This window comes from Lottia gigantea (assembly GCF_000327385.1).
Source record: "Lottia gigantea unplaced genomic scaffold LOTGIsca_3, whole genome shotgun sequence".
In the NCBI taxonomy this organism is placed as follows: domain Eukaryota; kingdom Metazoa; phylum Mollusca; class Gastropoda; family Lottiidae; genus Lottia; species Lottia gigantea.
Genome location: NW_008708986.1, coordinates 1,852,115 through 1,868,847, shown reverse-complemented (window position 1 = coordinate 1,868,847; position 16,733 = coordinate 1,852,115). Strand labels below are relative to the sequence as shown.

Genomic DNA, 16,733 nt, shown 5'->3' with positions numbered 1-16,733 from the left:
GCAGATACTTGGCGATTTTATGGCAATGTTTTGATAATGTATTAAGGAAGGATTTTCAAACACCACTTCTAAATAAAATATTCTAGAAGTATTCATCTATAATAATTGTCTTATTTTTTTAACTTTTATACAGTTGGTACTTGTCATTACTTATGTTATTTTTTTCTACTTTCAGAGTTCTACGAATGCTCAAAAACGACAACACTACGGAAGCTAGCAAACCTTGGTGGTGTTCAGACATTGGACTGCAAACTGAAATATCCCCGAGGAAATCCCATACCATATATCATCCAATGGAAGAAGGATGGATTAGCACAGCCAATCTTTATCAAATATGATGGCTACCCTGCTCAAATTCCTCATCATCAATATCGGAATCGCCTGGCGCTAAAGGATGAAGTATCACTGGAGATTTCCCACATCCAAGCTAATGATGAAGGATGGTATGAATGTAATACTATATTTATTGATGGTGCTGAAGAGAGAACTGTTAATGGATCTTGGATATATCTTACTGTACATTGTAAGTACTGCTTTAATTATCTGCAAATAAATCAGATTCATATAATATACTTCTCATACAGTTACATATCCTCAAATATATAAAATTACCCTTTGTTTGAATAGCTACATAATAAAAAATTCAAAAAAATGTTAAGAGTAAGAATTATATTATCTGTACATTAAACACATTTGAATAATGGTTTTATACAGTAAAATTACAAGAAAGAATTGTGAATATTTAAAATACTAGATTTTGACTCCTACAGATGCATCAAGTAGCAACATGCCTTTCGTGTCTGTTTAGATTTGAATCTATTTTCAATTTTTTGTGCCTACCACACATTTTCAATACACAGTCAAAAATTCTGTATATACTGCTGATTGTTTTGATCATGCCAACATGCAACAACTCTGACAAAAATAAAACTTTATATAAACACAGGAAAACCTAAATATTTCTTTCTATGCAATAGGAATACAATCAATCTACCCAAGAGAATTATTTATGAGTTTTATGGTTGTATGTCACTAAATCAAGTTAACAAATTTTATAATGTCTGTAAATTTAATAAGTATCAAAATCTTCTGTGTTGTATGTCAGTCTGAAATAAATTGTTATCTTCATTGAATGCTCCCATTTATTCTGCTGTAAAAAGAGTATATTGTGAAAACAATCTGTTAAAAGTTGGTCGTAATCCTCAAGGACTATAAAATAATCTAAGTCGATTGAGATAATGGTATTTAAAGAATAGGAAAAGTGTAGAGTGCTCAAGTTGAAGAAAGTATTGAAAGAAAAAATATATCCAGGAATGGAGTAATAAATTTCATCAGCACTTTTTTGAATTGATTGAAAGTGATGTGTTTGGCGCATAGTAGGTTTATTAAGCCCAACTAGTTTATGATATTGTTTATAAATCATTATGATTTATTGTTTATTTGATTGTTGTTTGTTTATTATGCTATTTCATTCCTTCGTCATATTAAATAAATGGCATTATCACACACTATCTGGTTTTGATTTATCATGAGAGAGGGTGAGGAAAGGGAGAACACAAATGTAGATTTTTAACTTGTGATCAGAAAGCTATTTAATCCAAGTCCAAACTTTATTTAGTTTGAACAGTACTGTTTGATTACATCAGTAGTCTTACTACTAGGGCATGTCCTAATCATACTCTGTAACTGAATATAGTCCTTTGTTTCGAACCAGGCTCATTCTATTTATCTTTGTGAGGGTCACATCTGTGGTTGTGATGAGATGCTATTTGGAATGTGTACTCTCTAGTCATTCTGAATGTGAAGGCACAAAGTAAAAGATGTAAAAATAAGTTTTCTATAAGAGGCAGGAGATTATATTCTGTTATATTTTTTTCACTGAAGGCCTCAGGAGGATTGAGATCTTGTAAAATCTATATTAGCACTAATTTATATCATTTTCGTCTCTAACTGGAATAATTATGATCTTCTTTTCCATGTTTCAGAGAAATGATATTGAATATTCAATAATGTATCCTTTATTCCAGACCTCAATTTCTTGACAACACTGTCAACATTTAAAGGGATCAGTTTACTGAAATACTGTTTCTGCCAGGTTTCTTTGTCTCTACTTTTGGTTGATCTTAGTTTTCCACTTGTCCCAGTAGAGAATTACTTTCAACAATACTAGAATGATAAAGTAAGATTTGTCATTGGGTTATCTGAAAAGTCCTATTAATCTCAAAATGTCACTATTCAATATTTTATATAAAAGGGAAAGAAAAATAGTTATTCAGATCAGTAATTGTAATGTCAATGCTCTACTTACAAGAATTTGTTGCAGTGGTCATTACTTTCAGGCTAAAATCTTTTTATTTTTCATCTTTAAGTCCTGCACACACGAGCCCTCAACTCAGACAGACCTCATTCAAACATTGTAACTGAAGACTTCCTCTTGTAGGTAAATTTAGGTAAGATTTAAGTCATTCGTGGTAAAAAGCAATCCGACGCCTCACTATCTAAAATCACTTGAAATCAGAAAGTTTTATTTGATTCCAATTTAGACTAGATGACCATGTTTCCTTGTGATTGAAGTGATTGAAAGTACATTTGAAGTGCGAAATTTATTCTAATTTTGGCAAAGTTCCCATGTATTTTTGTCAATAGTTGCATGCACCAAGCATTATTGCTCAACACAGCTTGGAGAACTCCAACCTTTTTCATAATTCACCTCCAACTAATCTTGGCTAAATGAGTTTGCTGTCTGCTGAACATAGTGGCCTTTTTACATCTCAGGAAAAAAAAATCTAAATTTCTTCTTCGTGGATGGTTGAAAGTAGGATTTTCCATTGGCAATAAAGGATATTTCATAATTCAATGTTATTCAGTTCAGTGAGTTGATTAACAAGCCATTACTGGAAGCAGACACACTGGAACTAATAGATCACCGCAGCAAATGTATAACTTTAATTTCATTGGATAAAAAATTTCTGTGAGACTGTTCTACATTCATCAAGAATGTTGAACACCGTCTTTAATTTTCCAGATCACCTTTTTTAATGTTTGGAAACTCCACATATCCCATCATGCCCTTGTAAAATTGGTTGAATGAAGAAATTTTTATTGTCTGATTGCCTCTTATACCCAGTCTTATTTGACTGTAAAAACTTAATACATCTTGTTTAACTGTCAAATCTAGTACTGCTCTCGGTTTCAGATTGAATTTTATTTCCTAAATTACTAGCTACGTCAAATTTTCTGCATTAGTTATAGAGAATAGCAGACAATGTTGAAGGAAAGATAACTTCTATGTCTGCATTATTCAAACTTGAAAAGGATGTGTAAATATCTACATGGCCAAGAACTCTATAGAAAACTAAACCTACAACAGTTCTGCAATAAAATCTTAATGAATAAAAGGATCCAAAAACATCAAGATGAGTAACAATATAACTCTTATAATTACGTGCTGTGATTTCATAAAGAAAACTAACATCATGTGTTGATGTCAGAAACATTCCATTTGTAGGTCTAATTAGTTTAAAAGACCTCTAGATAGTTTTTCGATTTTATCCAATTTGAAAAAAAACAACAACATTCATTTGAGAACTATACTAGCCATATATACAATGATGATGTTGATATCATTAAAGAGATATAAGGATTCAAGGCCATATATATATATTCCTGTGTTCTTGCTTAATTTAAAATCTCTCAGAATGTGACAGCACCTGCCTATATAGGGTAATATTCCTCTGAGACTTCCAATATATCACAATGTTTCTGAACAAAGATAAATTTAATTGTTACTACCAAATCTGGTAGAAAATCATTCCACTATTCTCTGCAAGTGATTTGAAACAGCATGACTGATGCTGTATAAAATATCAAAACAAAAAGATTAAAGAGAAGTGAAAAAACAGGAATAATGGAGAACTCATGTTGGAATTTGTTCCAGTCAATAAGATGTGCTGAGATGAAAGGCTGATTAAAAGTATTGGGGTTGAATTAGATAGGCCTATATGCTTTTAGACAAATCACACATGAAATTGACTTTTAATTCAAGATATATTTATATCTCGATACAGAATTGGAAAGAGAAAAATATAAGGAAATTTAATATCAAAGAACCTTCTATACAACAAAAAGTATAAGGTTAACTAAGTATTGAATAAAGTTTGAGATCAGTCAACAGATCTGTTCAGCATGGCGAGGGTTTAAACCAAACACTGGACCTGTATTACACTGAATTTCATATTATCTTGCATACAGGAGTCACTGTATCTACTTGCCTAGCAGACAAAAACTTATTAGCTACCAACTGAGCTATTCCAAAACCATAATTTCTATTTCTCCTCATCATCTCTTCAGACATTTTTACTTTTTGAATATGATGTTGAAGCACACATATCTTATAGCCTTATTTCCCTTTAAACCCCAATCAATCCATGATAGCCTCGTCACACCTGAAAGGAGCCTTACTGAGCTGCTGCTGCGACGGGAAATAAGTTCTGCGTGTTACGGTCGGCATAAGCATGGTATTAGCTTGCAGGAAGCATCAGATACCGTATGGTTGGCGCCATTGTTGCCAATAATTGCTGTTGAGATTGCTATGGAATTGACAAGCGACAAAATATCTCCATGAATGCAAAACAAGTCAAACGCACCAAGCACATAGGTTTGATTAAAAATGTGCTTTTAGAACGCAATATGGGTTGCATATGTAATAGTTTTAGCAGCAACTGTTAAAGAATTTGTAATTTTTCTTGCGTTTTCTTCATGTTTTCCGGCGACCAAGTACAAATGGTTGCAGTCCATTGTGATAGGGCTTTGGATAACCAATCAGATTTCTTTAAACCAAACCAAATATGCCAGTAGGAGGCATGTAAGACAACCAGCACCAAATCAGTATTTTAAAAAAAAAATGATTGTGCTGAAATAGTTAACTCGAATTTGTTTGCTCTGGTTTGTTGAGTTTCCAGTGTTGTGTTGGCCTCTTTCAAAACGGTCCACAACTTTCTGAAAAAAAATCTCATCAACCAACTACAGTTGTCATTAATGTTATTCAAATACTTTAATCTTCTAGCAAATTTTACATCAGCAAATGGAAAGAGTGCCAATCCACAAATTCATGAATAAATAATCAAATTGAGACAAAACATTTTGTTTGTGTTATTTGTAAAAATTTGTTTAATTTGGCTAGTTGGTATTCAAGATTCAAGATTTTAAAGCATATAATAGGAAACCAGCAACCCGACAAAAGATGTTGATTCCAACTTGAACAAAACACTGGCACATCAGGAACAACAATTTTGGAGAAAGTATGTTGCTGTAAAAACCTTTTTTTAAATATTTTGTTGATGGTAGGTAAGATGATAAAGTACTAATCATTCTGAATATAACATTATAAACTAACCAGCGGTAGTAATTACTGTTCATAGCAAGTTACTGCTTCAGACTTGGTATTCTTTAAGCATGTAGGCTACTTGAAAGATTTGGATTAAAGTGAGATATCATTAAATGATTGAATAGACACTTCAGATCAATAGCGTATGAATACATAGAAATATAGATTTTTAACATCTCCCTACTTCATATCACTACACCATGACTAATGCAACATGGGTAATTTACAGCAAACATACCAGGCGTAAATTAGGTTTGAATTGGGAAATGCTCACAATAAGAACTGAAAACTAGAGCTATAATCATTCTGTATTGGTCGATAGTTTTCAGATAATCCAATTGCTATCATTGTTACATTGTGTTATTAACCAATAGAAGACGTGCTTATAAATAACATTATCCAATAGAAAATCATTATATTAGGGAGAAAATTAAGAGAAGCTTTTATTCAAATGGTGGACTTAATTAGATAAATCTCTGAAAAGTTTAAAATAAAATTTATTTCATTTCACAAAGTATGAAGGCCAAGCAGGTCATGTCTCATAAAACTGTTGATTGAAACTGAATTCAATCAGATTTGGAAATCATAACCTGACACTTTTAGACTATTTAAGATGAACAACACTATACATAATTCGTAGCAAGTTTTCTTGTAGTTAATTTCCAAGATTTAAGGGATCTCCATTTTTTTTGTCCAATATAAATGCTTTTGTTACTAGAATACTTTTTTTTTTTAAATTTTGACTTACAAATGAACATGTCCTTAATTTCACATAGCATGGCATACAAACATGCTTTATTGATTGCAACTGTACCTGTGGCAACCGTTTTACGATTCATGTGGAGAATCATATGTTAATAGTAATCGAAGCATCAACGTTACATTCCCAGAGCAGTATACTGTTTATAATATTATGCTCTCCAAACACCTATCTTTGATGTCATAGGACCCAAAAGGAAAAACCACAGTACGAAGCGAAAAACTTTGAAAGATACCCTCAAATTCCATTGATTAAACACCTACCCCACAGTAATCCTGTCACCTATTGCCCACTTTGCCAGGCAGTGATGTTAAGAATATAGTGAGATCTCATTAAGAAGCCTGTTATACATGTACTTCATTATCCTTCCACATATAGCTACAATATTCTAATTCTAATTATTGATAATAGGCTTATAAATCATTTTTGAAAAAAATATTTGAAATTAGAGGAGTTGATAGAGTGATGAAATGTTGACTTTCCATATCTCATATTTTTATATTTGAACGCTTTTCTTGACTGTCATTAATTTGTGAGTAAAAATGAAATATTATTCCAGCAATGATCTGTTTACTCCAAACACTGACGTTATTGACATCTGATACATTGACAAACTTAAATAAATAGCGGTCTCTTTTAACAATCATCTTTATAACTCCAGCTTTTATTGTTCTCAGCAGTTAATAAGCAGTTAGAATCGTTACATGAAGCACATCGTCTTTTTAATTGAAGTTTCGATCAGCGTTTTACGCACTAGATGAACTCTCTAGGGTTAGAGTCATAAAAAGGAAATCATTAGATTTATTGTGTATAAATATGTGAAAATATTGAGTTTGTTTGTAGGAGTCAATAGAAGAATAATAGAAAGTAATTATCAGATAGGAAGACATTGTTTTATTAAAATAGAGTAGGAGGAGACTCAGGGCTCAGATCATAGTCTTACCAATTGACTTCTTGATGAATTACTTTCTCTATGTATATCATATAACACTATTTATTCTGGTGTTTAGTCATCTCACTTACTTCTCTTGATAGCTCCAACATTCTGTCTGCTTTCTTGAGTTTTGAGTAAAATCTAAGCATATGAATTGTCAAAATTGACAAAGTTAGGTTTTAAGAATAATTCAACTAAATTGAGCTAATTTGCAGAACGTGATGCTGGTCAGAGTGGCTGAGCAGTGAGCATTTCATTTGACAATGTACCAAGATCTTGTGCTTTTTAAAGATCCCTCAACAGTACTGTATTGGCAAAATTTCTTCATGGGAAACAGCATCAAAAACTGGCCTTTATTTACTGAATATGGTAAAGTCAACCTGCTCAAATTAGATCTGCAATTACTCCTTGTCATTTTAAGTTGTCAACTTGGATGTCAGTTTATAATATGGTGGTGTGAGATATTAGGTCCAATTTCAAAATTCTTTGACAGGATGCAATTGACATGGCAAAAAACTGGTTCCAATTTGTTTCATCAAACTTAAGTTTCAAATTGTGTTAACAGATGAAATTGAGCTTGTCATTTTTTTGTGCCAGTTCTTGTCTTAGAAAGAAATTTTTTAATAAGTCGAACAGTAAATTAATGAAAAATCAAAAAATTGAAGAAAAAGGTTTGATTGTATGTAAATAAGATAGATCTCCAATAGATCATGACTTATATATTTGTCTCTACACTAGCTGATTAGGTTTATGACTACAGGATGGTTTGAGTCAGGTAATTTACAACTCTTTAAATATTGAAAATATGAAATGGAGACTTGGAAATATTCAAAATGTCTTTTAACTTTACTAAACCTTGTAGCATTATAGTAGACCTTGAATAATTCTCTTAAGTGAGTGTAGTAATGTTATTTGTCAAGCCTGTAGGCAAAGTATGTAATATTAATAGACATGTCATATTACGACTGATATTAAATGGTAAGTGCCAGGTTTAGTTTCAGTAAAATTTAAACATTTGATATTTATCTCTGTCTAACCAATCAATGTCTATTCTCTCAATATCTAAATATATCTGGAAAGAATTAGACATATTTGGAATCGGTAGACAGCTTGGAGCAGTTTTTGACAGTCATGTTGTAAAATCATCATATGCTTGAAGAAGTTTGGTAAATTAATACAACTCCTTAAATCAATAACGTGGCTCAGTTTAATATCAGTAAAAAAATTCAGTTTAGATTTGAAAATTACAATATTTCCTTTACTTCATTTCATGTCTTATTTGATTTACAGTTTGAATAGATCTTCATTTTCTATTTCTTAGAACCAATTCCTGGCATTACAAAAACTATTCCATTCCTTAGTTCTATATTAAATTTTTCTAGATATATGAACTCTTGTATTACATATTGCTACATCATTATGAGATTTGCATTTATCTTTCAAATTTAATCATTAATCTTTGACATACAGAGGTTTCAAAACTCTGAGGAAATGAAATTTGTGTATTACTTTACTACTTTTCTGCATCTGACTGGGCTAATGAAGACATGAATACTTGTAGACCATGCAGTCTGCATTACAATTTTACAAGTTTTATGTTGCCTCGAACATGTACACTTTATGTTGAGGCTTTGAAATCTGACATATTTTGTAAACTGTATGAAATTGAGAAAGCCAGTTTTGAAATTCACTTTTCTGAATTAAGTTAAAATAAACCCCAGGCTTTGATAATCTTGCTTGGTTTCATTGTCAGACTTAAAAACATCTAAATATCCAAATTTAATTAAAGAATGTGTAAGAACAAAAAAAAAACATATATATGTATCAATACAATTTAACATTTTTTATTGTCCAGCAAGTTTCTGCTGTTTCTATACTATCATTTTATGCCAAAAAACTATGGGTTAAAGGGGCAGATGCACCATTTATTTTACTTATCTGGCTTAGTCTCACAAACTGGAATTTTTTTAGCTAAGCCAATCAGTTATAGTGTTCATAGCTCACCATCGAAATCAATGTGTGTCCAGAATTATCCATGTTACAAAGATACTCTATAGAAATGACATATATAGAAATAGTGAGTACAATTCCTAGTTTGAAGTATTTTTAAAGGAATTTATGCGATTTTCACACATTTCTAGTACTGAAGATTATTAACATATATTCAAGACTCCAATCATCTCCCCAAAATGGCACTTTCACAAATGCACAAATTCTTAAAACTCAGTAGAAAGAAATCTGAATAACCCTTAATACAGTCTATACAGAAAATGATTTAAGTAAAGTTTGAGTAAAAAATGTTTCTGAACACTAAGCTCATCGTTAAAAAGCTCTGACCATCAATATAGCCCTGATCATTAATAATTCTTCATCATGGATATCACAAAGGACATTAACCCAGTGTTCCAGTTAACAATACCACTATAAATGGGTAATGATGTGTGCTGATAAAAACAGATGAAGAACAGCGATACAATGTTATTTTATCTCAAATTCTAATCATCACAGGTTTAACATGCACATTAAACATTTTAACACTTCAACAATAAAAGTTTTTATCCAATCTGAAATCGTAGAGATTTGTAGAGGAAAAGATGAGGATAATGGCAGAAATTTATATTATTAGGATTATTTTTTATCTTTTTCCTCATCTGTTTTGGGCAATTAAAAGCTGGAATTGTCATGTTGTGTTCAATAAGAGGACTTTCGTGAAGTAATGAGTTATGAATAAATCAGAACTCTTCAATTTCGAAGATAAAAATATTCCAATGTATTGTTGTAACCTCCTACAACTGGAAAAGAACAAATCCAATGTTGGTAGAAATTCTGATTTGAATTTAATAAAGTTGTGTAATCTCTTACAGTCATAAACAGCCATGTTTGGTTTCTACAGGTTCTTTCATCTTTCTGTTTGATGGGAAGCTTTCCTTTTGCTAATGGCCAATGTTAAACAGTCAGGCAGTTGTTTATGAGCTGATAATATATGATTGGTGATTGAAGATTTCACTTCTGGTTTTAAAACCATTATCTTGGTTAGATTATATCACTTGCTACACAGTGTTACTTCCCAAGATCTATGGAGAATGATCAATGTCATGCAGTGTGCAATCAGGAAAAATATGTCAGATGAAAAACAATTCACTTTGAGCAATTTCATGTAGTATGAAACAAAAGTTTTTCCGTCAGAAGCTGGCTTGTCAACTGTCAAAATATATAGGAATCTACAATGCATGTATCTTGTGAAACTCAGATGTTCTCCTTTTTTGTCCCATCTGTAAAGGCCTGAAGTATAAACTCATTTGAAATAGTAGAGGACAACCCTCTGATTTTAGAACTAGTACTCTTCTGAAGTCTTTAAAATGTGGTGTGTAATTTAAGCAACACAGACCACTAAAATATGCAAAATAAACTATGAAAATGGGTGATATAAAAGAATTAAAGATTTATATTATAAAGATCTCCTTTACTGGTAGAAATCGAAGCTGTCTGGACTTGTGTTTAGGAAAACTTTTTATTGATGGTTTTTCTTACATCAAGCTGATCGATGTATGAGGAAATTTGGGTGTTTAATGTATACATTTACAGATATTTTCATGGTTAAAAATTTGATTAACTGAAATAAAAAAAACTTGATAGCGCAATTTTCGTACTCTTTTATTTCAATTTTCACACTTATATTGTTCTTATCTCCTGTTTAGGGAAGTTCGTCTATTTAAGAATCTCGTTAATGTTTTCAAGATTTGTGAAACATTCAGTATTTCAGACAGCTTCTACAGTTCGTATTGTTAACAAGACTAGTATCTGTTGTCATTTTCTTATCTGGATTATTTTATTATCAACCATCATTGACAAAATTCAGATGGAATTATTTCTCCTATAGTATTAATATGCATAGTAGAATAGTGCAGTTATATATTTGTATTATTGAAAATCTCTTAGACTTGATGTCTGGAGACAATAAATGCCTCATTCTCAAAATGTGCCCAATACTGCACCTAAAAACAACTGAAAATGATTTCTGTATGATAAAGGGTACAGAAATGACTTTAAAAATCTCATTGCTTTCTTTCTAAAGGATGCTTATGTGGCAAATCAAGTTAGGATCGGCTTAAGGTGATTCAAAAGTAGGATCATGAATTGCCATGTTGTTTTGTCAAAAATCATGGTCTGGAAATAGTTCTGAGTAATCATATAGTTCAAATAGTGCATAGCTGGGATGTCTCTTACAACAGGCTCCACTTTCTTAATGCCAACACCATTTCCCAAGGTTTTATTTAATTATGAAAATGGACATTGTTATCCAATCAAATATCCATGAATGCACTGTATATCTTTTATTGGAGAAAAGAATTGAAAACTTTCATTAAACTCTGTGTTGAAGTCTGGTATAGTTCAGTATTAAAGAAATGATGGTTAAAATCAGCCATTTAATGTCTCACAAGAGAAAATATATCTTTCATGGAATGAGGCAAATCATGTCACATTTCTTTGATTTTGAAGTAAAATGAAAAATGATGTCTGGCTTTAACTGAAGATTTACAAAAAAAAAATGAGCAGGTTTAATCTTATAAATTTACACATTGTGTAAGTATTTATTATATTAAAGATGGTTTCCCTTATTTTCATTTATATATATATATTCGATTATTGGACGGCTGATACTTATATCAATCCAAAGTAGAAGTATTCTAATGAATGGGAAAAATACCAGTTTGTCTCAAAAATCCCTCGAAGAATGCATAGTTTACAATTTAATAAGGCTTCAGATTCAGAATATGAAGGGAACAAAGAAGAAATGGAATCAAGAAAATCCAAGAATATGTTTAGATAAGGATGTCTATGAACGTTGGTGTAATTTCAGGGAGGAGAAAATGAGTTAAAATCTCATGGTGAAGCAGCCACTCGCTTGCTCAATAGTCGGTAATAATGACGCCATTTGGTCACGTGAACAAACATGGAGTTTAAATTTAGCTTCTCAAAGCAGATTTGAGTAAATGACTTCCCCCAGCCTTTCTACGTCCACATACGGTATTTTAACATATGAATATTTATATAATTCATTAAAAACATTGATTAATCAATCAGTAAGCATGATTTGACCAAGAAAAATGAGCTAAGGCATCTTTAAAGTATAATCTCAAATGTCTAATTATGATTTTAAATATGATTGAATGTATGATATCCAAGTAATTGTCTTATTACAAGAAAAACTTGATTATCTATCATATTCTACATGCTAAAAGTAGATATCTAGAGCAGGCTGCTGAATCTAGTGATTCCAATTGGATATTTTCTATTCATAGGATTTTTTATCATGAAAAAGTTCAAGACAAAAGGATCATGACAATTCCACATTCAATAATAATCTTCACTGTTCATCAGCCACTTTCCTGAACCAGGTCTCAAGTCACTCATCAAGCTCCATATTATTATAGAACTTCCTATCTTACAGGCATTGCTTAACCTATTTCTATACTTTAAGAACTCGAGAATTAGAGGAATTGGGCTCATATACAACTTAGGTATAATAATAGGTAATTGCAAAAAAATATATGCTCTATGTTAGATCTATGCTGATTTAAATTAGGTAAGTCCGGTAATGAACAGGCAATTCAAGCTTGGTTGTATAAAACTGGAAACTGGAAGTGCAGAAGTATTAGGCATACCAATTGTAGATATTAAGAATAATGCTGAAGTCTAGTGTTGCCTGGATCAGACTTGCCAGCTATATTAGATATGAAATAACATAAGATCTGAAGTAATAAGATTAAGAATGTGTTACTGACATAGAAGATTTCTACAATAATACTGGTATTCATTGAAGACTTAACTCTCATAATAGGTATCATTGTAGGTGAACATCTTGGATAGAAAAGGTGCTTATGTACAGATTCCACTGATAATCATTGACAAGATGCAGAATTATTCATATTATTTCAGACAAATTCCCTAATATTGAGGTAAATCTGTACCAGATTATATTCTTGAACTAGCAATTCAGAAAGAAAAATGATTGTATTGTTTTCTTGTGCTTATTTAACATTCATATGTCTATTGATATGGAAGAGTTGGTGGTACTTCTTCATTTCATGCTGATTTCTGTTTCTCTCAGCAGGATATTTCATTTCATGTCTTATTGTGTAGGCTGTGACAAAAAAATCACATGTTATAGATGTAAATGTATGTGAATCACATGTTATAGGTGTAAATGTATGTGAATCACATGTCATAGATGTTAAATGTATGTGAATCACATGTTATAGATGTTAAATGTATGTGAATCACATGTTATAGATGTTAAATGTATGTGAACCACATGTTAAAGATGTTAAATGTATGTGAATCCTGTTATAGATGTTAAATGTATGTGAACCACATGTTAAAGATGTTAAATGTATGTGAATCACATGTCATAGATGTTAAATGTATGTGAACCACATGTTAAAGATGTTAAATGTATGTGAACCACATGTTAAAGATGTTAAATGTATGTGAATCCTGTTATAGATGTTAAATGTATGTTAACAGTCTCTCCAAAACCACGATTGAAGGTTGCATGAATTTTAGGAATATGATATGCAGCAATTGAGAAAAAAACTAGGTTAAAGGGATGTAATTTAAATGGATAATAATACGTTGTCTGGGTAAACACAAGAATACAATTTACTTCAATTACAGCAACGAGAACCAAAGGAATAATGATGTCATATAAGACACAAGTACGCATTTTGTTATTCTGTAAGTCGCTTAACTTGTAATTACTCTTGCTTAATTGTTTGCTTTGAAAGATAGGTTTATGACCTGTCAATAGAATTATCCCCCCTTTCGATTAACCTCAGCAAATATTGCAGACGGTCTATAGGATCTGAATTCTGTCTTTACTTATTTCTATTTGCCACGAAAACTAGTTTCTTTTGTAAGGAATATGATGGCATTGGTCAACTTGATGTCAGACATGTTTGTTTTATTTGTCCAATCACGAGGCAGTATTGTGATGATTGATGGGAAATTCTATTGGATTATGGGTAAAGTTTGAATGACTACTTAATGTCCCGTCTGTACCTAATTAATTTGAGATGACAAGAACTTAGAATTGTATATATTCATATCTTGATATAATTGAGGGTTCTTTCTCTACGGGTTGCCTGACTGACGGCACTTTGTAAACTAGGTCATTTGACTCTTCCAAGACATACTTTTCTCCCTTTACTATATACACTTGGAGCTATTCTAAGAATTTAAATTTTAAAATTTTATTCAGTAAGTTTGTGTTAATGAATGCACTTTTAGGCATTAAACTAAATGGTATTCAGGAAAGATTTAATATCATATTGTCCAAATAATGGTTTGTCGTGAAAAAGGTAAACACTTTATCAAGGGGGCATGATAGACCATGTCCACATGTCAGCCATATTGAATCCAGAATGAGGCTCATTATGCAAACCAAGGTCGCAGCTTGCAGTAAAATCGTCACTTTGACTTCTCTATAATGTCCTTCTCCAATCCCACTAACTCGAAACTTATTTTACATCATTAAAGTTGGAATTGAGTTGGAGTTGAAAATATTTAATGATACTATCAGATGAATTTTACCTTCACAAATTTTTTGAGAAAGAGTAGTTTTCTTGTTTCTTTTCAATGGATGACGTAATTTGAATTATGTACCTCGCTTTCAGAAGGTCCATTACAAGTAAGGCTTGACATGTTATTGTCCTGAAACAAGGATCCACTTGTACAATGGCAATCTCCGAATCGTTCACAATCTAGTCTTAATAGTTATTTTTAACTTACATTAATCTACAAAGATGTTAGAAAATGAATTTGAAGGATTTTTAACAAAACATAAATTGACAATTTGGTGATCCATTAAACTGCATAGACTGCTTCCATAGACATCAAAGACTGTCCAAAACACCAATTAGATGCTGAAAGATACTTTTTACTAGTTAATATGTTACTTTATGACACAAAAGTACTGGAATTTGCATCATTCCAATTTTCAAAACATTTCACAGAGAAAAAACAGTTGTTGACGATAGAATTTGAAATTTAAAGGGATACAGTCATAAACTGATATGTTTTTAGTTATACTTTGATATGTTTTGTTCAATAAAGCTTTTAGAAAGCAATGAAATAGATAGTTATGTCCCTATAAATTGTACTTCCTTGTCATTACCAATATTAAAATTATTCCATTAGTAAAGAAAGTAAAAGAAAATTCCAAAGAAATTGGTCTGATATTTGCTGTTTAGAGATTAGATAAGAAAATAAAGAACTGTGAGAAGACAGATGACTTTATTACTCAATACACCTAAAAAACACTTAAAGTTGTCAGCAAATGTCTTCATTTAGAACCTTCTCACATAAATAATTCATTTGTAATCATTATTAAAGTTAAAAACACCACTTTTAACTTAGTCTGGGGCTCACCAAGTATTCATTTCCTAATAACATTCTTTTCTTACTGTCGTAATTAAATGACAATTTAAGGTCTAGCTTGTTTGAGCAAACTTCTTAAAAAATCTCCTCTGAATAGATTCAGTGCATCACCAGGAGAAGAAAAAAACAATACCATTGTAAGAATAAAGGAAGAACAAAAACAGGAGTGGACCAGTTTTAGTAATAAATGATGTATGGGGGAACAGTAGTCCACCAGCCTTAATAATTAAGGAATGACCTGAATATTTTTTTCAGTTTATCAATGTATAAACAGAAAAAACCTGTGTACACTGTATAAATCCGTGGCGGATATTATAACTGTATAAATCTGTGGCGGATTTATACATCGATAAACTGAAAAAAATGCGTGATACTGTGTAAACGGAATGGTGATTTAATTATTAGGTGATGTACAGGGAGCTGTACAAATGTTATGGGAAATTTGAAAATACTCAACAAAATCAATCAGCTTTCAACCATGGGGCAATTGACCATTTTCTAGAATAATTTCTAGTAATGTTGCAAGGCCTTATGAAAAGATGAAATGTGTGACTATTTACTGTTTTGCATTTGTTGAAATAAACAAATTTCAGATGAAGTATATCTTATAAGATTTGAATGACATATAGAAGCGAAGAGCACATTTAAAAAAACACAAGACAATATTATGGAATATAACACACTTCTTTAATAGGGTTGGCCACATAACGTTTCAACAAAATATACATTTGTCGTCATGAGATGTAATGAACTTGAGCCATGAAGTATATCTTGGTTGAAATGCATGAATGTTTGTTGACAATTTTCAGATCAAGCGAAGTCATATATGTGGTTTTATTTTCTTTTAAACTGCTAGATGGTTATTTCTTTGTCGAACTAAAGCTCTTATTGAAAACAGTAATTTTAGTATTTGGTTGAACTTGTTTTAAGAATGGATGTAGTTAGATTAAGTATGAATGTATATAATGAATATATGATGAGCTATTTTAATCTGATTGCAGACTATCAAGAATGATTTTGAAGTAATTTTTGTTTTTTAGCTTGTCCATGTGAAATTCCTTGTCAGAAAAGTATATCTGGACTAAAAGCAATTTATTGTAGTAACAATTTGAAACCGTTTTGTTTTGTTCTAATCATTTGATCACGTAACAGATAATAGGCTTCACTCTCTTTCTAGTTTTTACACTGGATGAGTCATGTGTATCTACAGTGTT

The 16,733-nt window shown here is 31.3% G+C and overlaps 1 protein-coding gene across 1 annotated transcript in view; it reads left to right on the top strand.

Annotated features, from left to right (window-relative positions):
• Positions 1–216: 216 nt before the first annotated feature.
• Positions 217–16,733, top strand: part of LOTGIDRAFT_104558 (hypothetical protein) — a gene marked incomplete at both ends in the record, with an annotated part of 58,256 nt that continues 41,739 nt past the window's right edge. Inside the window, one exon of the mRNA XM_009057131.1 lies at positions 217–523. Coding sequence (XP_009055379.1) covers positions 217–523 — 307 coding nt within the window. The remainder of the gene's footprint in view (positions 524–16,733) is intronic.